The 27,289-nt window shown below is 35.9% G+C and overlaps 3 protein-coding genes across 3 annotated transcripts in view; 2 read left to right on the plus strand and 1 right to left on the minus strand.

Annotated features, from left to right (window-relative positions):
- The window catches only part of LOC137396847 (cytosol aminopeptidase-like), a 38,637-nt gene extending 21,950 nt beyond the window's left edge, over positions 1 to 16,687 (minus strand). Inside the window, exons 1-5 of the mRNA XM_068083157.1 lie at positions 16,568 to 16,687; positions 12,043 to 12,286; positions 9,973 to 10,073; positions 8,001 to 8,191; positions 6,181 to 6,274 (exon numbers count right to left, since the gene is read on the minus strand). Of these exons, the coding sequence (XP_067939258.1) occupies positions 6,181 to 6,274; positions 8,001 to 8,191; positions 9,973 to 10,073; positions 12,043 to 12,286; positions 16,568 to 16,618 (681 nt within the window). The 5' untranslated portion in view covers positions 16,619 to 16,687. The remainder of the gene's footprint in view (positions 1 to 6,180; positions 6,275 to 8,000; positions 8,192 to 9,972; positions 10,074 to 12,042; positions 12,287 to 16,567) is intronic.
- Positions 16,688 to 16,760: 73 nt separating this feature from the next.
- The window catches only part of LOC137396167 (ubiquitin carboxyl-terminal hydrolase 8-like), a 59,624-nt gene continuing 49,095 nt past the window's right edge, over positions 16,761 to 27,289 (plus strand). Inside the window, exon 1 of the mRNA XM_068082318.1 lies at positions 16,761 to 16,844. The gene's annotated coding sequence lies outside the window, so the exon portion shown is untranslated. The remainder of the gene's footprint in view (positions 16,845 to 27,289) is intronic.
- Positions 22,812 to 23,874, plus strand: LOC137397159 (tigger transposable element-derived protein 6-like). Its single transcript, XM_068083449.1, has 3 exons — positions 22,812 to 22,952; positions 23,150 to 23,423; positions 23,561 to 23,874. The coding sequence occupies exons 1-3, from the start codon at positions 22,812 to 22,814 to the stop codon at positions 23,872 to 23,874; spliced, it is 729 nt and encodes a 242-aa protein (XP_067939550.1).

Genomic DNA, 27,289 nt, shown 5'->3' on the forward strand with positions numbered 1-27,289 from the left:
GTAAAACCATCAATGTCCGTGTAGTGGTTTTAAACTTAGGCCATGTTGTGCCACATCAAATTATGTCTACCGATTCTTTGTTGATCACATTCACAGGTAACATCCTTATTGACCACCAGCTAAAAGGTTTCTAAGATATAAGTTGTGATTCTCTCTAAAAAAGTTTGTAAACTTTAAATTGGCTACATCTCAAGTTTGAACAATTGTGATATTGATAATTCTTCCATTGAGGTCTTCAAATAGAATACAGTCATACCTCGACATATGAGAAAATCAAGATACAAGCAGAATTTTGAGCAAGTTTCTTCCTTGAAATATGAGAAACCTTTGAGATGTGAGCCGGTTATCGATGGCCACTATATGATCAAGTATGGCCACTATATGATCAAGTATGGCCACTATATGATCAAGTATGACCACTATATGATCAAGTATGGCCACTATATGATCAAGTATGGCCGCTATATGATCAAGTATGGCCACTATATGATCAAGTATTGCCACTATATGATCAAGTATGACCACTATATGATCAAGTATGGCCACTATATGATCAAGTATGGCCACTATATGATCAAGTATGACCACTATATGATCAAGTATGGCCACTATATGATCAAGTATGGCCACTATATGATCAAGTATAGCCACTATATGATCAAGTATGGCCGCTATATGATCAAGTATGGCCACTATATGATCAAGTATAGCCACTATATGATCAAGTATGACCACTATATGATCAAGTATGGCCGCTATATGATCAAGTATGGCCACTATATGATCAAGTATTGCCACTATATGATCAAGTATGGCCACTATATGATCAAGTATTGCCACTATATGATCAAGTATGACCACTATATGATCAAGTATGGCCACTATATGATCAAGTATGGCCACTATATGATCAAGTATGGCCGCTATATGATCAAGTATGGCCACTATATGATCAAGTATAGCCACTATATGATCAAGTATGGCCGCTATATGATCAAGTATGGCCACTATATGATCAAGTATTGCCACTATATGATCAAGTATGACCACTATATGATCAAGTATGGCCACTATATGATCAAGTATTGCCACTATATGATCAAGTATGACCACTATATGATCAAGTATGGCCACTATATGATCAAGTATGGCCACTATATGATCAAGTATGGCCGCTATATGATCAAGTATGGCCACTATATGATCAAGTATAGCCACTATATGATCAAGTATGACCACTATATGATCAAGTATGGCCGCTATATGATCAAGTATGGCCACTATATGATCAAGTATTGCCACTATATGATCAAGTATGGCCACTATATGATCAAGTATTGCCACTATATGATCAAGTATGACCACTATATGATCAAGTATGGCCACTATATGATCAAGTATGGCCACTATATGATCAAGTATGGCCGCTATATGATCAAGTATGGCCACTATATGATCAAGTATGGCCACTATATGATCAAGTATGGCCGCTATATGATCAAGTATGGCCACTATATGATCAAGTATTGCCACTATATGATCAAGTATGACCACTATATGATCAAGTATGGCCACTATATGATCAAGTATTGCCACTATATGATCAAGTATGACCACTATATGATCAAGTATGGCCACTATATGATCAAGTATGGCCACTATATGATCAAGTATGGCCGCTATATGATCAAGTATGGCCACTATATGATCAAGTATAGCCACTATATGATCAAGTATGACCACTATATGATCAAGTATGGCCGCTATATGATCAAGTATGGCCACTATATGATCAAGTATTGCCACTATATGATCAAGTATGGCCACTATATGATCAAGTATTGCCACTATATGATCAAGTATGACCACTATATGATCAAGTATGGCCACTATATGATCAAGTATGGCCACTATATGATCAAGTATGGCCGCTATATGATCAAGTATGGCCACTATATGATCAAGTATAGCCACTATATGATCAAGTATGACCACTATATGATCAAGTATGGCCACTATATGATCAAGTATGGCCACTATATGATCAAGTATGGCCACTATATGATCAAGTATGGCCGCTATATGATCAAGTATAGCCACTATATGATCAAGTATGGTCACTATATGATCAAGTATAGCCGCTATATGATCAAGTATAGCCACTATATGATCAAGTATAGCCACTATATGATCAAGTATAGCCACTATATGATCAAGTATAGCCACTATATGATCAACTATGGTCACTATATGATCAAGTATGGCCACTATATGATCAAGTATGGCCACTATATGATCAAGTATGGCCACTATATGATCAAGTATGACCACTATATGATCAAGTATGGCCACTATATGATCAAGTATGGTCACTATATGATCAAGTATAGCCACTATATGATCAAGAATGGCCACTATATGATCAAGTATGGCCACTATATGATCAAGTATGGCCACTATATGATCAAGTATGGCCACTATATGATCAAGTATGGCCGCTATATGATCAAGTATAGCCACTATATTATCAAGTATGGCCACTATATTATCAAGTATGGCCACTATATTATCAAGTATGGCCGCTATATGATCAAGTATGGCCACTATATGATCAAGTATAGCTACTATATGATCAAGTATGGCCACTATATTATCAAGTATGGCCACTATATGATCAAGTATGGCCACTATATTATCAAGTATAGCTACTATATGATCAAGTATGGCCACTATATTATCAAGTATGGCCGCTATATGATCAAGTATGGCCACTATATGATCAAGTATAGCTACTATATGATCAAGTATGGCCGCTATATGATCAAGTATGGCCGCTATATGATCAAGTATGGCCACTATATGGTCAAGTATGGCCGCTATATGATCAAGTATGGCCACTATATGATCAAGTATAGCTACTATATGATCAAGTATGGCCACTATATTATCAAGTATGGCCGCTATATGATCAAGTATGGCCACTATATGATCAAGTATGGCCACTATATTATCAAGTATGGCCGCTATATGATCAAGTATGGCCACTATATGATCAAGTATAGCTACTATATGATCAAGTATGGCCACTATATTATCAAGTATGGCCACTATATGATCAAGTATGGCCACTATATTATCAAGTATAGCTACTATATGATCAAGTATGGCCACTATATTATCAAGTATGGCCGCTATATGATCAAGTATGGCCACTATATGATCAAGTATAGCTACTATATGATCAAGTATGGCCGCTATATGATCAAGTATGGCCGCTATATGATCAAGTATGGCCACTATATGGTCAAGTATGGCCGCTATATGATCAAGTATGGCCACTATATGATCAAGTATAGCTACTATATGATCAAGTATGGCCACTATATGATCAAGTATGGCCACTATATGATCAAGTATGGCCACTATATGATCAAGTATAGCTACTATATGATCAAGTATGGCCACTATATTATCAAGTATGGCCGCTATATGATCAAGTATGGCCACTATATGATCAAGTATAGCTACTATATGATCAAGTATGGCCGCTATATGATCAAGTATGGCCGCTATATGATCAAGTATGGCCACTATATGATCAAGTATGGCCACTATATTATCAAGTATAGCCGCTATATGATCAAGTATGGCCACTATATGATCAAGTATAGCCACTATATTATCAAGTATGGCCGCTATATGATCAAGTATGGCCACTATATGATCAAGTATAGCCGCTATATTATCAAGTATGGCCACTATATGATCAAGTATGGCCGCTATATTATCAAGTATAGCCACTATATGATCAAGTATGGCCACTATATGATCAAGTATGGCCACTATATGATCAAGTATGGCCACTATATGATCAAGTATGACCGCTATATGATCAAGTATGGCCACTATATGATCAAGTATGGCCACTATATGATCAAGTATGGCCACTATATGATCAAGTATGGCCACTATATGATCAAGTATGGCCACTATATGATCAAGTATGGCCACTATATGATCAAGTATAGCCACTATATGATCAAGTATAGCCACTATATGATCAAGTATAGCCACTATATGATCAAGTATAGCTACTATATTATCAAGTATGGCCACTATATGATCAAGTATGGTCACTATATGATCAAGTATAGCCACTACATGATCAAGTATGACCACTATATTATCAAGTATAGCCACTATATGATCAAGTATGGCCACTATATTATCAAGTATGGCCACTATATGATCAAGTATGGCCACTATATTATCAAGTATAGCTACTATATGATCAAGTATGGCCACTATATTATCAAGTATGGCCACTATATTATCAAGTATGGCCACTATATGATCAAGTATGGTCACTATATGATCAAGTATAGCCACTATATGATCAAGTATGGCCACTATATGATCAAGTATAGCCACTATATGATCAAGTATAGCCACTATATGATCAAGTATGGCCACTATATGATCAAGTATGGCCACTATATGATCAAGTATAGCCACTATATGATCAAGTATGGCCACTATATGATCAAGTATGGCCACTACATGATCAAGTATGGCCACTATATGATCAAGTATGGCCACTATATGATCAAGTATAGCCACTATATGATCAAGTATAGCCACTATATGATCAAGTATAGCCACTATATGATCAAGTATGGCCACTATATGATCAAGTATGGCCACTATATGATCAAGTATGGTCACTATATGATCAAGTATAGCCACTATATGATCAAGTATAGCCACTATATGATCAAGTATAGCCACTATATGATCAAGTATAGCCACTATATGATCAAGTATGGCCACTATATGATCAAGTATGGCCACTACATGATCAAGTATGGCCACTATATGATCAAGTATGGCCACTATATGATCAAGTATAGCCACTATATGATCAAGTATAGCCACTATATGATCAAGTATAGCCACTATATGATCAAGTATAGCCACTATATGATCAAGTATGGCCACTATATGATCAAGTATAGCCACTATATGATCAAGTATGGCCACTATATGATCAAGTATGGCCACTATATGATCAAGTATGGCCACTATATGATCAAGTATAGCCACTATATGATCAAGTATGGCCACTATATGATCAAGTATAGCCACTATATGATCAAGTATAGCCACTATATGATCAAGTATAGCCACTATATGATCAAGTATAGCCACTATATGATCAAGTATGGCCACTATATGATCAAGTATAGCCACTATATGATCAAGTATGGCCACTATATGATCAAGTATAGCCACTATATGATCAAGTATAGCCACTATATGATCAAGTATAGCCACTATATGATCAAGTATAGCCACTATATGATCAAGTATAGCCACTATATGATCAAGTATGGCCACTATATGATCAAGTATAGCCACTATATGATCAAGTATGGCCACTATATGATCAAGTATAGCCACTATATGATCAAGTATGGCCGCTATATGATCAAGTATGGCCGCTATATGATCAAGTATGGCCGCTATATGATCAAGTATGGCCCCTATATGATCAAGAATGGCTACTTTTAATAACAGCATCACTCGATCCTTCTCCTCGAATTAGTTAAAAAGTTTTTGAAAAGTCAGCTAAAAGTTATAGAAAATGCGAAATAAAAGCGCCAAATAGGAAACTGATAATAAAATTAGGGCGAAGAAATTAAAGTAAGTTTTGTAAAAGATTAAAACTTAGCTTTAAGTGTGTGTTTAGTAAACTAAATTCATTGAAGTTAAATTCAAAGCTCCTATTATGTAGCATACAAAAGCTTAATTTACAGAATGCGTTGCTGTCCACTCTCTATCAGACTGCCATTAGTCACTACGACTGTCTTGAAGGTAAAAACTTACAGTAGTGTACATAGTAACGTTACATTTTATTGCAGATTTTAATAACTAAATAGGTCTTTGTTACTTTGTTAATGTAGGTACTGAAATACAACCATTTTTGTAATATAGCAACAGATTACTTTGTATTTAGTTATTTTATATAAGAAATAATGCCTTGTGACACGAGTAAATTGACATACGAGCACAGTTCTCAGAACGCATTAAGCTTCTACATTATGTCGAGATATGACTAAGGACTAGTATTAGGTTATTCATAGAAACCAGCAATGGGAAGACAACTCTTACAGTACCTACATGCACAACCACGTTACATGACTCGGGTAACCGATCCTGAGCAACTTGAGCAAACCTGCTTGGGGTCATGAAGTTAGATGGCGACTCCATCAGCCTAGAAAAAAACAGAAATCATTCAGTGATAGTGGACAGTGCAAAATTAAGCAGATAATTTATGATTAACAGAAATAATGGCCACTTTGTAAGCTGATATAATTAGTGACATCATTATCACCATCAATCTGCCGGAACAATAAAAATTGTTTTGATTTTGGTTTAATCACACATCAACAGCCTGCTCGATTTCCGTGGAGTCATCTAGTCTATACTAATCGACTACATATTTGTTAAAATACATGAGAAGAATTTTAAAGTCTCACAGACAAAAAACTCTTTCAAGCTGATGTTAAGAGTTATAGCAAGATGCTGAATTGCCATCCTTTACACTTCATATTACTTTTGTTCAAATGACAAAGTCATGTGAAAACCCAAAATAAAACAATTAAACCTTAAGTTTATAAAACATTCACAAATTATAAGCTATACAGGATGTTAAAAGGTATTCTGCATTAAAACTCGTTGTTTCAGGATGGTTAACAGAACACTTAACAGAAGCTGCAATGTTAATAAGGGTCAAGTTTTTATGTTAAAAATTGGATGCATATGAAGTTTATTATCAAAGGTCACACCAAGGAAGAATAGGTTTAACCTCAGGTTTTTTAACCCAGCATTGTCACGAAGCCCAAATAGTGGACATATATTAGAATAATGCTCAATTTGCTAATGTCACAATGTTTTGTAATCAAGTTTTTTCTAGTCTTAAAAGTAATTGCAGCGGATAGTGAAACAAGGAATGAAAAATTTCAATATTTGCCTCTCTTCTTTTTGTTCCAAATTTTATGATTTTTATGTTGTCCACTGGTTTGAGGTTTCCGTAAAAGTTAGATTTTTTAAAATTTTATAATCATCATTTCGTAATGTCTGCGTAATTTAAACTTTAAAAAAGTGTTAAAAACCTATTCAACAAACTGATATGTACAGAAAGAAACTGGGTAAATTTCAGACTAGCCATCAACAGCTTCGATCACACTAAGGAAAAATGGGCTTAAATATTTCATAGTGCCTTTTTATGTCTTCGGCTCTCGTTTGTACCTCCTGTGAGACTGTTAGTAGCTCTACTCTACTAACTTGCATGTGGTTTGCACATAGTTTTATATGTTGAATGCAATAAATATAAGATTTTGTCCAATCAAAGCATTTAATCACCGATAGTGAAAGGTTGGTTCACCAGCATTCTGATGTGCGACACAAAAAATTTGCAAAAATGAGCTAAAAACCAATTTATCAAAAAATCATAACAATCAAAAGATCGGTTTCAATCAGACAAATCCATTTGTCCAATTTTTTCGCAAAAAAATCATAATCTTTTCCAACCCTTTACAGGATCTATATTTGTCTTGCCAACAGAATGTAAACAAGGGAAGACAAATCCAACTATTGTTATTATCACCTACAGCCAGTTAATACACATTGTTACAACTAGCTGCGCTTATTGTAATAAGGCTCTAGTTGTATTAAGTTTTTACTATGTTATTTTATCTGTTTCATTATGGAGTCAGATGTTTATATCTTGCAGAGATAGTCTGCATCAAAACTCGTCATGTCAGAATGGTTAACGGAAAATCCAGATTTCGTTTTTAAAAGAATCATTGTATGCTCACAAATTTTGCCATCTAAAAAAAAATATTAGGCATGGTTGACGATGAGAAGACAACACTTGAAGCATGAAAGCCCATATAGCATGCTCACCAAAGAGGCAACTTGATAATGAATGGTCTTACCATCTGGCCAAGTTTTGAGAGTCGGCGAGGGTTTTGCCGCGGTTCCACTCGGTGAGAGCTCCGTCCTTTAAACTGTGAGGCAGGATTTCGAGTGGGTCTGCCTTGGATGACTTGAAGTCATCATACGAGTAGTGAGTGAGGGTAGCCCCCTCTGCGCTAGCCTCAGGATCTCCGCAACCATCAACTTCCACCTGCAACATATATGAAGCAGCTTGTTCATGCTGATGATGGACTTGATTGGCAGCACGAAGTTAACCGTTGTAGCGTACAAGGATTTGAGTGTTGGCTACAGCTGTTTAAAAACTACTGATCATATTTTATTTTTTACTTTATTTTTAATTGAAAATACGCAAAAATTTTAATTTTTCACAAAATTGTGAAGATGCTGAGATATGAGCTCATTTTAATATATTACTATATCCCATACCTTCTCTTTGAATTCATGAAAAACTCAATAAACTTCATATACTACCTTTTAAAACACAGTTTATTAAGTAAAAATGCGAAAAAAGTAGTTTATACGAAAATGTCAAGAAACGAGGCCGGGATATGAGCTCATACAGAGACTCATACAGCGCGCTTTACATATTATTACACTATTATATATTATTACTAGTATACAGGCATGTGCATGACTCATGTGCACCATGAGAGACTGTCATGTGTAATAAGTAAGCCCACAAAGTAACAAGGTAGTCAAGTAGCGCAGTCGATAGTGTACCTGGTTTCTAAGCAGAATATAAAAGTTTTAATTCCTGTGTGATGCATTCTTTTCCGAATCTAAAAGCGTGGCTTTGAAAGACAGATGGACAATGCTCTTATTAGTAGATTAAATCTAGTCTAGTCGTCTAAATCTTTACTATAACAATGGCCATGTTTGAAGCCAGCTTAATAATCCTTGCATTACGCATAATGATCAACAGTGCTTGCAATAACCAATAGAATATTCCAAAGCGCTTTCAGCATGGGTATTTTAAGAGATGTAAAGAATAAACAAATGTACACCTTTATTATCATTACATTTACCACCATTATTATTACCAGTATGAAAAAAACTTTTAGCAAAATTATTATTAACTAGCCACACACCGGCGTTTAACGGGTAATGAAATAATTACACAATGATTCGGAACAACTTACCTGGTAAGCTAATAAGGGTAAGCTTACCTTAGCTAAAACGATTGTTGCGTTTGCAGACGGCTTAATAATCGTTCCGTTATGTAACTGTCGACCATGCTAGTTAATGACCCCAAGCGGTTTAAGCGTGAGTATTTTGAGTAGTCTAATGGTTAAGTTCGCCTCCTCAAGATCTGGAGGTTCCCAGATCAAATACAGCGGTATGTAGATTTGTCATTGCTAGACTTTAACCCCTATAGCCTATAGCTGGACATACACACAACACATAGACTTCGAGATTTAGATAGATTAGCGTGTTGTAATTTCCTTTATGAAATCCAAACCATAAAGTCTTAAGGCTGGTTCACTATATCGGTTCTTCGTCGACTATGTGAACTGTAAACCGTCAACATCGAAGCAACGCAGATACGTCAGGAAAGTTTGCAGCTGTCAAATTTTCCCAATATTTCGCCGAGCATCGACAATTACCTGGACCATGTAAACCATTTCGGCGATAGTAATTCGAGACCAAGGATAGAGTGATTTATTTCCGTTTATGATAGTTGCTGCTGGACTAATATTTGATTTGATGCGACAATAAAGAGGTTTCTTTGCGAAAATTTAAAAAGAAAAATGAGAACACAACGTAATGGAGTACAAAACTGATGCAAACACGGATAGGTTTGTGATACCTGAACATTGTTATCACTGACGATCACTGAAGTATTGTAGCTTCAACGACAAAAACGGCCATAAAATGTGAACCAGCCTTTAAATTCAAAAGCGAAACAATACATACCATGCACGGAGAGCATTGAACATTGGTCAAAAATGAAAGTAAAGAATGTGCCCATACTTGCGTGACGCCTTCATTTATGAGTGCTTTGATCGACTTTGATATTGAGCCTCTGATGCTCTCCCTGTGGGTATACAGTTCCTCTAATTCATCATAAGCACCTACAAAACACCTGCAGTGTATGTATATAGAGGACATCAAGTCATTACAAATTAGCAACTGCAGGTCAAAAGGTCAAACAGTATGTTGGCAATAAAGATGAACTCACGCGAAATTTAGTAGACTTTATCAAAAAGTATTTTTCTATCATTTGTTTTTGATGTTTAAGGTGATCTGACTGCCAGGATGTTTAAAGATTAAAATCGAAAAAAAGTTGATCGCGGCTAAAATGTTTCGAAGAAAAATATGTCTTGAAATGACATCACTAGTAGTTATCCTTGCTATAGATGATGCCGGCTATTGTGTCAAGTGACAGCATTATTTATTCAATTGGTCTCTTTACAATGATACAATGCACTTTCGCTTGATCTGAGCGTTTCAATTAAGATCAGGTTTTTTGACTTCATTCTTGAAATATCATGACAGTCAGAGCACCTCAAACATCAAAAACAATCGCAAATGATAGAAAAATATCGATCATTTCTGATAAAATCTACTAAAATTTGGTGCACGCTCATCATTAAGATCAAATAACAAAAATGCCTAATAATAAAACAAGAAGTTTGAATGACAGAAAGGTTCAATAATAGGACAAATAGTATGAAGCTACAATATCAGCAAGTAGCAAAAAGGACCAATAATAAAAAAGTTCAATGGGATCTAACTCATTCCGGCATTTTTTGTCTCGCAGCGTATTTTGCTTTGAACAGCATCGCCCGATGATAATAAAGCTATATACTATAATAACTATATAATAAATACGATATAACTATAATAATAACTATAATACCAAAAAGGTTTATTTGTAGAAATGAATAATAACGAAATGGTCTGATAAAAAGAAAGATAAACTGTAGGAAAAGCTTTCCATCACAGCTGTACTATAATAAGGATACATTATTATAGAATCGTCCAACCATGAGATTACCCTGAGATATTCAGCCTATGACAAAGGGACTGATTAAACCTACCAATAGGCGAATCATTTATCAAAAAGAATAATCAAATTAAATGAGACCTGGCTAACAACAGAATAGCCAATCACGAGCATGGCCTAACACCTGCACCATCCAATAATGAAACCACCCCGCTTATTGAACTGTAGTCATTTACTGGTTCTACAAACAAGTGTAATTCTGTGATCTTGGGAAAAAGTGGTTGAGAAATCTCCTATAACAAAAAATACTTATATAATAGCTGTGGCTAGAGCTTCGCGATGTGACGATGGAATTGCTTGGCAGTGATTTTGAAGGTAAATGATTTGAAAACGCCACCATTTAAAGAGATGTCAACAATTGTATAAACGATGTAGTTATGTAATGGCGATTCATCTCAAACTTGAGGATTTTCAGAGTGAGCGATATGGGAATTGAAACGCATGGGCCTTCCAACACATGGGCATTGATGAAATAGATGTCTATAATTATCACAAACACTAAACAGTTTATTTTCAAGTCAAAATATACAAATAGATCTTTACTGAAATTTACAAGTATTTTATATGTAATAATAAAATTGCGATACATCGCGAAACGTCTATAAATGATTCATTGTATTGACGATTCACTCATATTGCAAGTTGGCAATATCGAATTGTTTGGTGAGTTTTGAAAATCACGAAGCTCTAGCTGTGGCTATACAAGCAATGTGTTAGGAATGTGATGTTCTTTCAAGTGAGCAGGTTGTTTCCCTCAGTTTTTATGCGAAATTGCAAGTTTTAATAACATCTGCACTAACATGATATTAGATATTATGATATTATTAAATATGGTTAAACGTTTAAAACTATTTTCAATTATCCTTTTTCACGTTGTTCATGAAAAAAGTATGATTTATTGTGAGTGATGTCCTATAATCTTTAAAAATCGGGCATGAACAATTTTTATGTTGAAACCATTGAAACCTGCAAGAAGCAGATAGTTGCTAAACCTTAGCGTGTGTAGCAAAAGCTACCGAATATCCCCTACTCACCCTTGTTGAGAGGCCCCAGATTGGTTAAACATACTACATCGTAATTTGACTGATTGTAAAGAAGTCGGGAAGATCCTTCCTTAAATTTGCCCCCCAGAATGTCATCTAAGTTGGCATTAAGTGTAGGATTAGAGTCTATATAGTGTTTGGTACTTCGGGTGTATGATACGGACTCCTCTGTTTTGAATAGACCAAGGACCAACGCTTTGCGAGTCAATGTACTAGCCGCAGCTGAAGAGTATACCTAAAACAGAAGTTGTTTGTAGGACTATGGTGAACCTAGTCAGGGCAGAAAATCTTTGGCATGTTTAGTATATAAATTGTGCATACAATGGCATTAAGATTACGTTAATGCATGATGCCTACATTTATTTGCTCAGCTAAAGTGGGATATGTAGTAGATACTACGTGATTTTTTTCTAGTTGATAAGAATTATTAAATGTATTATTTGTTTTATGTATAATTGCAATTATTAGATATATAATAAACCCAAAACAAGATCATATAACTGATGCTATAAACAGCAAAACATTAGAGATGATTACATGCTTTGTTGATGTTTTGGAAACATATTCTCAACGTATTTCATTAGGTAGAAAGGAATAAAGAAAAAACATATCTAAAATATATGGTGTATGAAATATATACGCAAATCAAATATACATATGGAATCTGAAAGCGCCCAATTCTCTGAATCTGAAGACTCTTTGATTACTTATCATCTTAATGTGCCGCAATTAGCCAAATATCAAGTGAAAACTATCCTGCAAGTTTCATTTTATTTGAAAGCTTTCAGTTCAGCTTTAAAATCTAACATAATAAACAAGTAAATAAGACAAGTGAACTTTAGAATACATCTGTCTAATGCATTTCAAATGTCTTATAATCTTCCTGCAGTATGGTTTAAAAATTGCAACTAGAATTTTAAAACTACATCACTGACTAAGTAGTTAACGTAGCCCATTATTTTATCATTTAATCCAATAAAGTTGGTTCAAATTGAGCGAAAATACAAAGCAAAGATTAGAGCTTTATTAGAGGAAGCGAAAGAGTTTAAAAATATACGATACTCAAAAAAGCACATATGAGAACAAAATCTAAAAAAACAAACAGTAAAATAGGGAAGCTAATATGATGGTAGATTTGACCAAACATCCGGGACTGTGAAAGTTATAATGCTGGTTTGTCATACTCTGAGAAACGTCTCAGCACAACAAAATTATATCGCAATGTTAGTCGGAAGGCGCAGAGGCAGTGGATTGGCAGCTCAGACAGGAAATTTTTAAACGATGCGAGTTACACATTTCAATAAAATGTAAGTGATGCATGTGAATGACAAAGCCATTCCTACCATACCGATTAGATTTTCTATTGCAATAATGCCGTTATTTTCGCTTTTACTTTTGGCAAAAAGAGATAGTCTTTTAATGGTGGTTATAAAAAGAGTATTCTGTGCGCATCGAAAAACTGTCTCACTGTCTTATAAAGATTAACAGAACACACTTATTTTCTGTATTACATGGAGAGAGCCACTCACACTTGCAATGATCCAACATTGGTAAAACATGATCCAACATGTAAAAGTTTCAATAAGTTTTAGTTGCAGTTTTGAAAACCACTGGCAATAGTATTGACATTCATTCAAACATAATTCTGTGTTGGCTCGCATCATTGCTTAATCTCCTTTTCATTAGCTCTAATCTTCTCTCAACTAATGCTAATGATCATTGTCAGCTGTTTCCATATCCGAAATTTACGTCAGCTTAAGTTCTTTGTAGAAGACTTAACTGAAGCCTGTCTGATGCATCTGACTTGTCAGTTTCTAGAAGTGAATGTCAACTTAGGAGTAGGCAATGAAGTTGAGATTGCTGCCAAGAGAGCCTCCCTGGGGTCAACGTCGGTTTACAGATCACAAGTTGTGAATGATGAGTAACTAAGGTCTCTTAAGATCAAGTTCAAAAGTCTTTTTGATGATAAAAACACATGAACTGATTGGAGTAAAAAAAGTCTCTACCATATAAGATCACTCAACTCAATGAAAGGTTATGATTAAAACCTAAAAGCGTGTAAAAACTCTGCAGTATTTATAGACCATCGGTGGGTGGCTTAGCAATACGGCTCAGAAAGTGGGTAAAATAAGCATTGAATACTCATGCTCAGGCTGTGTTGTAGGTGATACAGTTGAACTTGATTACTTTTATTTATCTGATATGATTCTTATGTAGCTATTTGTAACTGTCCAGCTTGACCTATCTTTGATCATAAAACAATTATTAGAGTACCATAGAGAACTTAGCTTTTCAGCAGGCCTGCTCTCGTTATGTGGTGTGCTATGATCAACAATGTTTGAGTTTGTAAAGTTGTACATACTGTTTTTGATTAATAAGTAGGAAAGTACTAAAGATACAAGGCTGGTGATACTTGATCTTTTCTAGCAAACTACAGTATAAGATGATAACGCTGGCATACCTAGACCAGCATATTATACGGATCAGCACAGCTGTACCCCTCCTAAACCCATTCTACCAGAAGTGATTACCAGTTTAAATAGTAAAAAGAATTTCCCATTTTCATATATCTCAATAAAAACTAAATAAGTGTAAAAGCGAAGACATGAAGTAACTTTACAATATCCACTATCTGGTTTGAACTCAAAACATTGACGCATTATTGTAAAGAGTTTCTAGCTTCATCAAGACTATCTATAATTGAGAACTTGTGTATCAAAGAGTCACAATGTAAATAGATATCTGAAATATGATAACAGTGTGACGGCAGCACACAGGGGGATGCAGAGTCGAGAAAGGCCAGCTCGGCAGAACCACCGAGCTGAGACCAGCCCAACCCTTCTGAGATGGAAGAAAAGCTGACTGAAGGAAAGACTGGGCCGGCCCTCAGCTGGAGGTGCGACCTTTGTCAGGGTTACCGGGTTGGCCACAAAGAGCCAGCCTAAAACCAAGTTGACCTCTGCGATCGAGAGGCAGAGCTTATCAAAAAGATACGTATAAAAGGAGCACGGATGAGTTCAGTCAAGCAGAGCACCTGAAAGCCTCATACTGCGTAGTTGACTGTTGCATACTCTGAACTGTATCATTTATTTATTTGAGAAATATGTATAGTGCCTGTTGTACTCAAGGGGTGTGGTTGCTTATGGAGGAGTATAGGCTAAAGGGTCACAGCGAATCCTTATAATAGGTTGCTTAGTGTGTAAACTAATGGATTTGAGGTGAACTGACAAGCGCCATTTTGATATAGCAATCATGTTTAGAAGATGATTGATTGAAGTTGGCAAATTACTTCCATATTGGCAATACATTACACTCTTTCATTATTGGTATTTATGTGTCTGCATAGTTATCTGCATCCGTACAGTCTCCAGCACCAACTGTGACTTAGGAAACACTGTCTCAGTATCGACTACATCGCTTTCGGTTGGCAACAAAGTTGGAGTTATAGTACAATACACGCTAACTAGGTGTCAGGCGGTACTAAAAGATTGCTATTGGATGGTAGTAAGTTCCAAGCTTTCGCTGCATGAATGAAGAATGAGCGCTGATGGTGTAGTGTGTTGGACTGTGGTATGAAGTACTGGTGCTGATGTTTACGTGACGAGCAGGAACTTAAACATTTGATGTATCTTTCTAACGCTACCGAGTTTGAGTGGTGATATTGACTAAAGTCGTCTCTCGGATCAGCGTTTGGATAGTAGTAGTAGCTGAAGTCACTGGAGGAGACTGGTGGTACTGGCCTTTCTATCAGTTGTCCTAGCACCACAGATTAGACGCACGGCTCGCCCCTGCACAGCCTCCAGTTTGTCAGAGGTATTGTCTGGGACAGAATCCCAACATGCTGAGGCATATTCCAGCACAGGATGCACAAGCTGTTTGTACGCAGTCACTTTAACCTTCTTTGATGTTGTGAGGATGTTGAATAGTGAATGTAGAACTTTTACCTTCACTTTAACTTTCTCTGATGCTATGTAGGTGTTGAATGTTGTGGTAGTATTGAACATTTCCACTAAGACCGCGCTTAGCAAGTGTGTAGCGCGTAAGAGTGTGAGAACACGACATCTTAGTATTTAGGAACAACAGTTCCAATAAGAACTTGGTTTAGATGGGTTTATGCTTTTCGTTGTCTCTAACTTTATCTGCATGCGTTAAATACTTTTCAAAATCTATCTTAGCTACCTTAGTGCACGAGGCCAAAAAGACTGATAAAACATATTGGTTTTTATATATGACGTTTGCTGTTTAACGAATAGTATTACCCATGCTATCACACTGTAACAGAGGCTTTGTCTTCAGCCACACACCTAACAAATAGCCAATGCCTTCCCTGCTTTTTTCCTCTCCCTCAGAGACTCAATACCCGTATCTTCGCTCATTTTTGTAAAGCTAATTCGTCCGTTGGTGATGAAAATATAGCGTAATACTTTGTTTTGTATCTCACTTTCTTGAAATCAGTTAGAAGATGACTTGAATTAATTACCAATTTATCTAATAACAAATATCTACAAATACCTACTGAAAAATTTCTAATCCGCCGCAAAAACATTGTATTAAATGGAGTTATCATCTTGCAGTAGCGTCATTTATTTGGGAATTTACAACGTGCTTAGTAGCTACCGCTTCGTAGCAGGCAGGATCGGGACTAAGCAATTACGCGCCTCAATACTCGCCTGCGCTAGGAAGAACAAGGGTCAGCTATCGCGAGAGACGAGATTTCCGATTAAAATTAGAGTAGCGTATCATGTAAACACCAAATTATTCACATTCGCATTTAGTTTCGACGCTTGGAAAAGGTATGCATGTTTATTGTCAAATAAATTATTAGACAGACAAATCACTGCTTTATAAACCGTTGATACCAAAGTAGTAAATAAAATAATAACTTACCCACGAAACTCTAGCTGGTTAAGCGCAACATTTGGCACACATCTCCGTAAAGGAACCTTACCTCTTGTCTTTTGAACACACTAGGGCAAATAAAAGGCGTGTGTCTCTTAAGTTGAGTTGTTAGCCAGCATTTGGTATTTTTATCGTACTGGAAATTACGACTAGACCAAAGTTTGTAGCAGTGTGTTCAAAGTGTTGGTTTATTGATTACATGCGTGATTAGTAGAAGATCTTTGATTTAAGTTCTATAACGGTTCATGGTAGGAAGCTGTTGTAGTAAGCAGATTTCTTTGCAGATATTGTCTTCGGGTTCTCTGTTGGTCATAGCTCTGGTGGAAACAAAGGATGCTGGTTGGTCTTGTATCAGTTCATCGTATGAACTTGACAGTGCAGTATGTTTCCCTTCCTTAGATAGAACACGAAGTGAGGGTGTGTGTCTTGTTTTCTTGCGTCTTATAGCAAGTGTGTCAATTCCAAGTCTTCAACGCTCAGCAGATACACTTTCTTTTCCTTTCATGTTAGATGTACATCTGATGGTCCTGTATTGTACCATTTCGATCTCATGGACGCGTTTGTTAATTGGTATGTCTCATACCGAAGCTTCATATTCAACATGTGGTCTACATAGTGTAGTAGTGGTCAGAAGTCGTGCATTTTCAGGAATTTTTGGTAAATAGTGTGTTTGATCATTCCTAGTTGTTGGTTGGCTTTTGAATATTTTACTTTGTTTATACAGTCAAACATGGATAACTCGGCCACGGATGTTCCGAACACATTGTTAATTTGAACGGATTTTTTTGGTCCGCTCCTACGCAATGATACATTGCTTTAGATAACTCGAACTTAGCATCATTAACTCGAACAGTTTTTTTGCCGAAGGGACAAACTTAAAACAAACCTGAGTTTGTTTTAATCCGAAGGAATTTACATTAGTCACGGAGCTATGACTACTCTGCCTTACTAGCGAAGAAAGTGCTCTCTATATGTATATAGTGTACATATATTTCCCCCATACCGTATAATGGAACCGATTAGGAAACCATATAAAACCTGATTAATGGGATTGCTAACGCGTCGGCTATGTTACGGCCAAACTAAAAACGTTAAAAAGTATTAGCGATAAAAATTTAATAAAAGATCGACACAACATGCATAATGCATATTGTAAGAGTGATTATATGCTGATATATAAGGATAAAATGTCAGAAATAGATTCGTGGCCTGGTGTCTGCTATACCAGACTTCCGCTTTGCAATGGCCTCACGAAAACAAGGAAAAGCGTGGAAACCTTTGGAAAAACTTAAAATAATCGAGCAAATTGAAGCAGGACAAAAGCCATCTGCAATATCGAAAAGAGAAAATCTTCCAAAAAGTACAGTGTCAACATGGATTAAACAGAAAGAAAGGATAAGATCGTTATGTGACCAAAGTTCATCAAGGCTAAGAGATCGTTCAACGTCGCACGATGATTTGGATGGTGTTATTGACTTGGTTTAGACAAATCCATGGTAAAGGCGTACCTCTCGATGAGCCAATTTTATTAAAAAAGGATAACAAGTTTCTACAGGACTTAGGGAAAGATACTATTGTTTCTCGAGGTTGGATCGACAAGTGGAAGAAAATACATTCTATTGGTGGTCAGAGAGTTGTTGGAGAGTCAGCTGCAGTTAATGTTGGAGAGGTGAAAAAGTGGAAGGAAAAAGTGCTAATTCCATTACTCCAAACGTACACATATGATAACATATTCAATATGGGCAATACCGGGTTGTTTAACAAGCTCATGGTTGACAAAATGTTGCACTTTAAAGATGCGGTTGCGTCAAATTTGAGTCGATTTTAAAAAAAAGTATTTTTCTTTGTCTATCAGTTGCTATGTTGTTTGTTGTGTTAGGCGATCTCATTGTCAAGATATTTGAAGATAGAAATCGAAAAAATTCGATCGCGGTAACAACGCTCAGGCCAAAAAAAACATGCCCAGACTTGCCCAAAATGATGTAACGCGTTATACAACCTGTCTCTATCTCTCGTATTCACATCGGCTATTCGCGATAAAAGTCTAGTCTTACGCGGCTCTATTGGCATATATCTTATTTTGTATTTGCTCATGTTGGCTAGAATAAAATTTTAAATCCAGCTACAGATGCATTATTATGAATGTTTCAAAGGCCTCAAATAACGAATATTGAAAATTTGTTCTACTCACTTTCTCCAAATGTTGTGTAAACATTTGGGTACCGACTACCAATTCTACCGGTCTACGGTAATTCTGTCAAGCTAACTATGTAGAACGAGGTCTTTGTATCGGCACAGTTTCGCAGCTACCCATACTAACGATATACAGCTTCCAATAAGTCCCGCCCACATTATGTCCGTCGCCTATCCTTGGGGCGGGGCTGTATATCATTGCCTACACCGTCTACTAGTTTCTTACTAGTAGTATTCTTACTGAATACTACCAAAGTATAATAAGCAAGCCGCGTCTGTAAAAAAGAATATAGATAGGGATAGAGTTTTAAGGATGAGAAGTCTGCTGCAAACTGGATTTGAACTCACATTCTCCAGTTCTGCGGACATCCATATACCATATCCAATTCACTACAATATTCTGCAAATCATGTTTTGCATTATCTTCAACAATATTATTTTATTATATACCCTACAGGATGAATTTATTCGCGGAGTTATATTTCGCGAAAATTGTCTTTTCATGCATATTCGCGGATGAATTTATTCGCGGCTGAAAACTGCCACTTTCTAGAAGTTAACTCTATTGCGGCTAGTAATAGTTATTCCTACGCATGCACACACCGCATGTTCCGGTTTATATTTAGCTTATAACTGCCAGGCGATCATGCTATTCTACGGTAAACAATTTTTGCTGCATCCAGAGGTTTTCACGAATATTCATCGCTTTGGAGGCCTTTGATAAGCCAACAACTTGTGGTAAGTAATGAGTTTTTTACCTTTACTAAATTAGTTGAATTTTACTTTGGTTCTTTGGTAAAACGCAATACTAATTTTTGCCATCCCTACTGCTTCATTATTTGTTTTAGTGTGAGAAAGAGATTTTTCATCATACACCGAAGAACAATGATTGCAAGGGTGGTAGATGTCATTCTTAGAAGATCACCAACCATTCAGGGAGGTCTGGAAATTGAGCTTGAAGTGACCGCAGCTACTTACGAGAAGAATATATATGTTTTTAAAAAACGAACAAAAACGCCTTTACGAGCACAAATCTTTGGCCAACCGGCAGAACTTTGCAATAGTAAGCCACGAGGAGAGTTCTGATGATAACTTCCTTACCAGCCATGTAGTAGCGAGAGAATCGCCTTCAACACCTATCCAAGACAGCGACAGAGCTGCTATTACCAAAATAACTAGTCAGAAAGCACCATTACACGCTAGTATTCACTTATCAAGAGTACCAGTTTAATTTTATTGCTAGACAACCGCCATATGGACTAAACTGTTTATATTTACTCCATTCATCGTTTGTAAAATTCTATTTGTATTTGAAATATTTTATTTGTAAACTCAAGTTTGTAATAAATTATAATACATCTATACATGAAATAAAATGTATAATTTAATCATGTTTGCTACAGCGATATCAAGGAGTTGTTGTCGATGAAGGGGTCTAGGTTGACTGGTTGCCTCTCTGCCAATATTCCTGCCTTGATGAATATTACTACTTGTCGCTAGTTTTCGTAATCGGAGTAGGTTGTTTCATTCTCAATCTGCAGTAAACACAAAAAAGAAAAAATATTAACGAGTGTTTAGGAAGTACAAAAACAATAGCTGAAGTATTTGATGAAAGCGATCAGTTTTTAAACAAAAGAATTATCTAATGCAGTTGATTATGGAAAAACGTATCTGCACTGCAAATCAAATACATACCATAATGTCCAGATCAGAATCATGATCGTCCTTGACTTCGGTATTAGAGATTGATGGAGTTGATTCTAATGTAAAAAGACTAGGAGAGCTTTTTTGCTATGCTGAAGCCATGCCGAATAACTTGTAAAAACCTTGAATAATTTTGTAAAGTTTGACGCGATGGCAATAAAGCTCGAAGCCTGGCGATGATTTTAAAGAAGTTTTGGAACTCGTCTACGTTTAGTACTTCTGCCTCGCGGCTATTTTCGCGATGACGCCATTATGCATATCTTGTGACGACCTCGAATAATTTTGTAAATAAATGTGATGCATTGCCAATGGTGTTAGCTCAAAGCTCAGGCAATGATTTTAAAAATGTTTTGGAACTCAATTACGTTTAGTATTTACATTAAAAACTAGGCTAGCGACTAGTTTTCAATTTGATGCAGTAGTTGTTCTCTCTTGGGATTAAAAATAGAACTAATTATTCACTGAAATTAATAATTCGCGGGATTGACTGTTCGCGAAATCGTGAATTTTTATGACTAACGAATATTTTCATCCTGTAGGGTAATTTTTACAAGCAAAAAAATTTCATCTCAACATAAAGCTTTTATTAAAAATATCCACCAAGTCGTGGCCACTCACATGGTTCCAGCTGATACAATAAGACAAATTCATCTACTGCAGCAAACTCAAACATAACATCATGGTTTATGCAGCACACATTCAAGTCTCTCCCATTTATAGCAGTTTCCACACTGACAAAGCTGCTTCGGCTGGTCGGACCACATAAACATCCTGTAATCAATAAAACAAATGCAATAAATATATGTCATTCATAGATATTTCATTGTAACGCGTATCTACTGAAAGCTTTCAAATTGGAAGTTAGATAGATTGCGAGTGTAATTTTAAAAATGAATAAATGTTTAACAAAAGCATAAGCATGCCAAGCCAACGATTCGAAGCTTTGGTTCTGAAAGTTGAAGATTTGCATTGATCAATCGATTTTCTTCATTTTCTACAAGTGAGAAGTAAACATCTAAAGTCAAATAATACTTTACTAGGTAAAACTGCCACAGAAAATTTGAAGCAAATATAGCTAGGTGAAACGATAAAAAATTATAAAACGATGATTGGTGATAGCAAAAAACTATAATTTTATTAATTAGTACCCGTATTAATGAGTACTAAAAATATTACCTTTAGTATATTCATCAATCTAAGCCATTGTATTGCTAGATGCTATGGATTAAAAAGAAGCCGTCAAGAACTCACTGTACATAAATATCTCACACACATAGGAAATTACATTATAACCTCAAACAGGGAAATATAACCTGAATGTAAACTCAACAGTATATCTATAGGAGACTCAAAGTAAAAGATAAATTTACCTCCATTCTCCTATCTGCCTCCGTAGCACTTTAACCACCTGATGCCCAGAAAACTCTGAGTCACCTTCGCAGTAACTTTACAGCAACTTTTACAATTCTGTTGTTTGTCAATAAAACGTGTCGATCGAGTAATTCATTGAAGTAACGATGTTAATTAATTTAGTAAATATTGATGTCCATGCGATTTAATAATAGAGTGAAATCCTTAAATTTGAGATCAGACAATGCGTTTTACGAGTGATAACATTTATTACGACCTATATAAAAAATTTCGTGCTGATGATTGGCTAATGAAGTGAACTTATATTTATCGCTCGTGGACTTTTTTCAGATGTATCACTAGTTACGTCACGAATGAAGCATCCGCTGGAACGTGAGCTTTTTAAAAGATGGCCTCATTCAAACGAATATATCTCTGGACAGGATTGGTCTACAAAGACAAAAATGGCATCTAATTGTAGCCGATGTTTTAGCCTCCTATTGGTCTTAATTTCATTAAATCGACCTTTTTGACACAACCACATCTTTAAAGGGGAGAAGTGTAGTGGAGGGAAGTTGTCAAAAGAAAGACTGACTGTGGCACTTTGCGCTAATATGTCGGGCACCGAGAAGGAAGTTCCTATTGTAATAGGAAAGTTTGGAAAACTCCGCTGTTTCATGAATGGTACTAACCTTCCATGTCAGTATTACCACAACAAGAAGGCATGGATGGTGATTGACATCTTTCAAGCATGGGTAAGAGCTTTTGATCGGCAGATGACCAGAAAAAAAACAGAAAAGTGCTTCTCATCATTGACAACTGTCCAGCACACTTTACTATGAATATGCTTATGTCAATCAGGCTTTTATTCACACCACCCAATACCACAAGTGTCCTGCAACCTATAATAGCCCAAGGAATTATTCGAAATTTCAAATCCTGCTATTGTCAGCAAGTTTTGCAATTCACTGTTGATTACATCGACACTCATGGAAAGAAGCCAGATACATCTATCAATGTCTTAAAAGCTATACGCTGGGTGCACAGAGCGTGGAACTGTGTCACGAAAGAAACCATAGCCCGCTGTTTTCACCACGGGCCTGGTCATACCAACCTTGATGAAACAGATGTGACTTCAACTGTTGATGATAATGAAGAAGGTGACACTGTGAGAAATCGAAATCTGCAGCTACATACCATAGATCCTACATCAAATGTGACAGCTAGTTAGTAATCTTAATTAATCTGTTAAATTATCATGAATTCGACTCAATAAAGGGCTACGTTTATGACCGCCAATGGTGCCTAACAAATGTTTTAAACAGAGTGTTACTTTCCCTTAAATCAGAGTTTTGTTTTGCAGATGAACTTTTAGCGGGTGATGTAGATGTCACTGTTGCTGAGCATTTGAGTGATGCAGAGATTGTGCAGTCTGTGACATCTTGGGGTACTCTGGATGATTCCGATAAAGAGGATAAGGCTGAGATTGTTGAACCTGATCCACCTACCATAGCTGATGCAAACAACGCCTTAGATGTCCTCAGACGTTTTATAGATACACAAGAGTGCAAGGACTATAATAACTGCTTAAAAGCTATATCTACACTCAGTTACACTGTTGATCTTTTTCAACAAAACATCTTTTCACAGACTACACTTGATAAGTTTTTTAAATGAAACAACTGATCAGGTGTAAAGCATGCGTTTTTGCATTGGTCATAAATGTGCACTCGTGTGAAGTTTTAAAAATCTGAAAATTTAGATATTTTGCTATCAGCTGAGATTTGTTTGCAGTTTTAGGTGATGTGACTGCCAAGATGTTTTAAGATTAAAATTGGCGAAATTGATCTCTGTTAAAACACTCAAAAGAAAAAGATGGGTCTTCTTTCTGAGTGTTTTAACGGCGATCAAGTTTTGCCAATTTTAATCTGAAAACGTCATGGTAGTACATCACCTAAAACAACAAACAAATCTCAAGTGATAGAGAAATATCTATACTTCTTGATAAATACTTTTTAAACTTCACATGAGAGGCCCTATAACTTGCAACAAGCAATCTATGATTTTGCTTTACACATAGTTTGTATATGTACATGTATCTTCTGTTAAATACATGCACTTGTGACAGTGCTCTGATAATTCGAACGCTCTGATAACTCAAACACTTTCGCTCGGTCTCGTGAAGTTTGAGTTATCCATGTGTGACTGTATATGGAATCGAACTTCATATCAGGTTGTAGTATTACTCCAAAATATTTGGTTTCTTGTACAATGCCCAGGGAGTACTATTTAGGTGGTAGTTTGGAGGTGGAGATGCTGCATTATGGTTTAATACCATTATCAAGTATATGGTAACATTAAATAACATGCGCCAGCTTGTCAACCAAGCTTCCAGCAAATCTATGTTGTTGAAAGTTGTTTTTGTCTTCAGTGGTGTTTACGGTTTAATATATTTCAGTATCACCAGCAAATAGGCTGGTGCTGCAAGAAACACAATTGGGTAGATAGTTTATGTATGCCAGGAATATAATTTAGCCATTGTAAATATTGGTTAAAATATGCACCCTTCAGCTAGCACCTAATTTACGTACTAGAAGAAAAATATATCCTTCAAGTACTCCTAATGTAACTAGTTAGTAGTATCTGGTATTGTGGCTAGCTTTTGCTTTAACAGTTTGTGTGCCTTTTTGTCAAACGCTTTTGCAAGGTCTAGAATCAGTGCATGAATGGTGCTTCCTTCATCGACTGGTTTGGCTATCTCGTGAAAGGGCCCACATAGATGTGTTTTACAGGAAAGTGTCATGTTGACGACTATGGGGCATGTTATCTAGAACAAAGTTTATCTAGAACACTCAAATTATAATTTTTGTATGAAGTAGCAGGTATGATAAGCAAACACACACTCATAGAAAATGATAATCTATTTTAAATAACTTGACTGAAAACCGAAAAACCATATCTTTTAAGAATAGTCTATCTATGTATATTTCTCAAAGTATGTCCGTCTTTCTGCATTCTGGCTATAGCTATCATTAGAATAACTGTAGCTGAACAACGATGCTGACGCAACGTCATGGAGTACAGTCATTAGAAGCCTAGCAGTTTACTGGAATTTTTCATTGGCTATGTGCCAGGCTAATAGCTTGAAAGTTACAGTTGTTTGACAAAGTTTTAAAACCTTTACTGTTGTTTTTATTTTCTTTCTTAATTTATTTCAAATATACTACTCTCATGAGATGTAGTTTGAAAGTTTGAATGGGAAATGTTGTTATATGTTAAATACAAACCAATTTTCTGTCCAGACTTTTTTATTACCCGGGCAACGCCGGGTAGCGCAGCTAGTCTAGATATATATATATATATATATAAATCTAAGTGTTTGTTTTTGAATTGACCTCAGAAAGCATGGTTCAGCAGACAGGCTTGCTTCCGCTATTTCACACAGCCTACTTGCTGACTATCAAATAATTATGCACCTTGTTGCACATGCTATAATGTGTATACCCTGATGCCTACTTATTTCACCTGTCAATCTTTAATGTCATTGGTTAAAATGTGCACCCTTCAGCTAGCACGATAAATTACCAGAAAAAAATTCATGCCCGAACCTACCCAAAATGCTATAAATATATACATATATAGCGTAAACTTAATTAAATTTACAGGACACACAGAAATAAACAAACATTTTCGTTAAAAAGTTGACTTGCAACAAAATTCACATTACAGTTAGTTGGTATCAAAAGATTCACCATTCTTACTCTGCTGTGTTGCAGGTGCAAAATATGTGGAAATGTGATCACAAGTTCTTAAAAGCTCTAAAGCGAACAGTTAATCAAATGGAACTACGTCCCATTTGAGCCATTTTAGAAAGGGATTCCAAACTACGGCATTTTTGTGATGGCTGCGATTAACTGTTTGTTTCTTTTAGCTTTTAAGAGCTTGTAATCACATTCCCACATATTTTGCACCTACAACACGGCGGAGTAAAACATGGTGAACCTTTTGATACCAAATAACTGAAATGTAAATTTTGTTGCAAGTCAGCCTTTAAAGTTAGATTGGTAGATGTTGTATATGGGTCTATCCATAATCACCATTGTTACAATTAGAGCAGAAATTTAATTATAAAAGATTGGTATTGCATTTAAGACGATTTTAAATCAGATATTTTCTTAGAGCTCGACAAGGTCTTTCGAATGATGTATAATATGTCACACTAAAGTTGATTTTTACTGAGAAATTTTGTAGATGGTGTGTCACTCGCGTTACATCAGAGAAATATGCATTTTGAAGAGCTAGTTGCTTATCCTTAAAACTCTCTGATTTGTTGGGAAGCACAATTATAAAAACTTGTTTATCTTATTTTAAAGAAGCTTGCTGACATATGCACTAAATTTTATCCAGATATTAGATGGTAGTTGTGAACTACCTGCTTGTAAACATATCACCGCTGTTACATTCGATTGTCACCATCGTTACGCTTCTTATATCCTGTAAACTTATAAGTATTTAAGTTAACTGTAATGAGATCAATAATGGTATTAAAGCTAATGATTACAATATATATATAGACAAGCCTTAACTTGAAATGTTTTTTATTGGTTTCAAAGTATAAAATATAATAATATAATAGTTGTAATACATGACAAACATGATTAAGCTTAAATAACGTAATATGACAAAATGAATATTGATCATGTAATTGTGAGAATGTACTAACAAACTGTTTTAGAGCATTCTGCATGCTCTAAATCTTCTGTAAAACATTACTGACCTCTTTTAGAGAGATTAGGACAAGACAGTGACTTGGCTATGTGATGAAATTCTACCCATGCTATATTTTTTGTATTAACAACAAGTGTTTTTTGGCTTCACTTTAAAAAAAAACTGCACTTTGGCTTTGAGGGCATCTACACTGTTTACCACTCCTACATAATGCCTAGAAGTTTTTTTCCAGGCAGCAATGTTAGCTCATGATCACCTTTCAATGTGCTTGCTAGTTGTTTGATGGGTTCGGAATTGCACTCACTTTTTGGATCACTGATTGCATGGTCATCAGGATCTATGTAAAAGTTAAAACTTTCCAATG

This window comes from Watersipora subatra, chromosome 5 (genome assembly GCF_963576615.1).
Source record: "Watersipora subatra chromosome 5, tzWatSuba1.1, whole genome shotgun sequence".
NCBI lineage: Eukaryota > Metazoa > Bryozoa > Gymnolaemata > Cheilostomatida > Watersiporidae > Watersipora > Watersipora subatra.

Excerpts from the sequence above, each read along its gene's own strand:
- LOC137397159 (XM_068083449.1), top strand. The coding sequence starts at position 22,812 with ATGTCGGGCACCGAGAAGGAAGTTCCTATTGTAATAGGAAAGTTTGGA. Across the intron at positions 22,953-23,149 it reads TTGACATCTTTCAAGCATGG|CAAGTTTTGCAATTCACTGT; the intron begins GTAAGAGCTTTT and ends TGCTATTGTCAG. Across the intron at positions 23,424-23,560 it reads TACATCAAATGTGACAGCTA|ATGAACTTTTAGCGGGTGAT; the intron begins GTTAGTAATCTT and ends TTTGTTTTGCAG.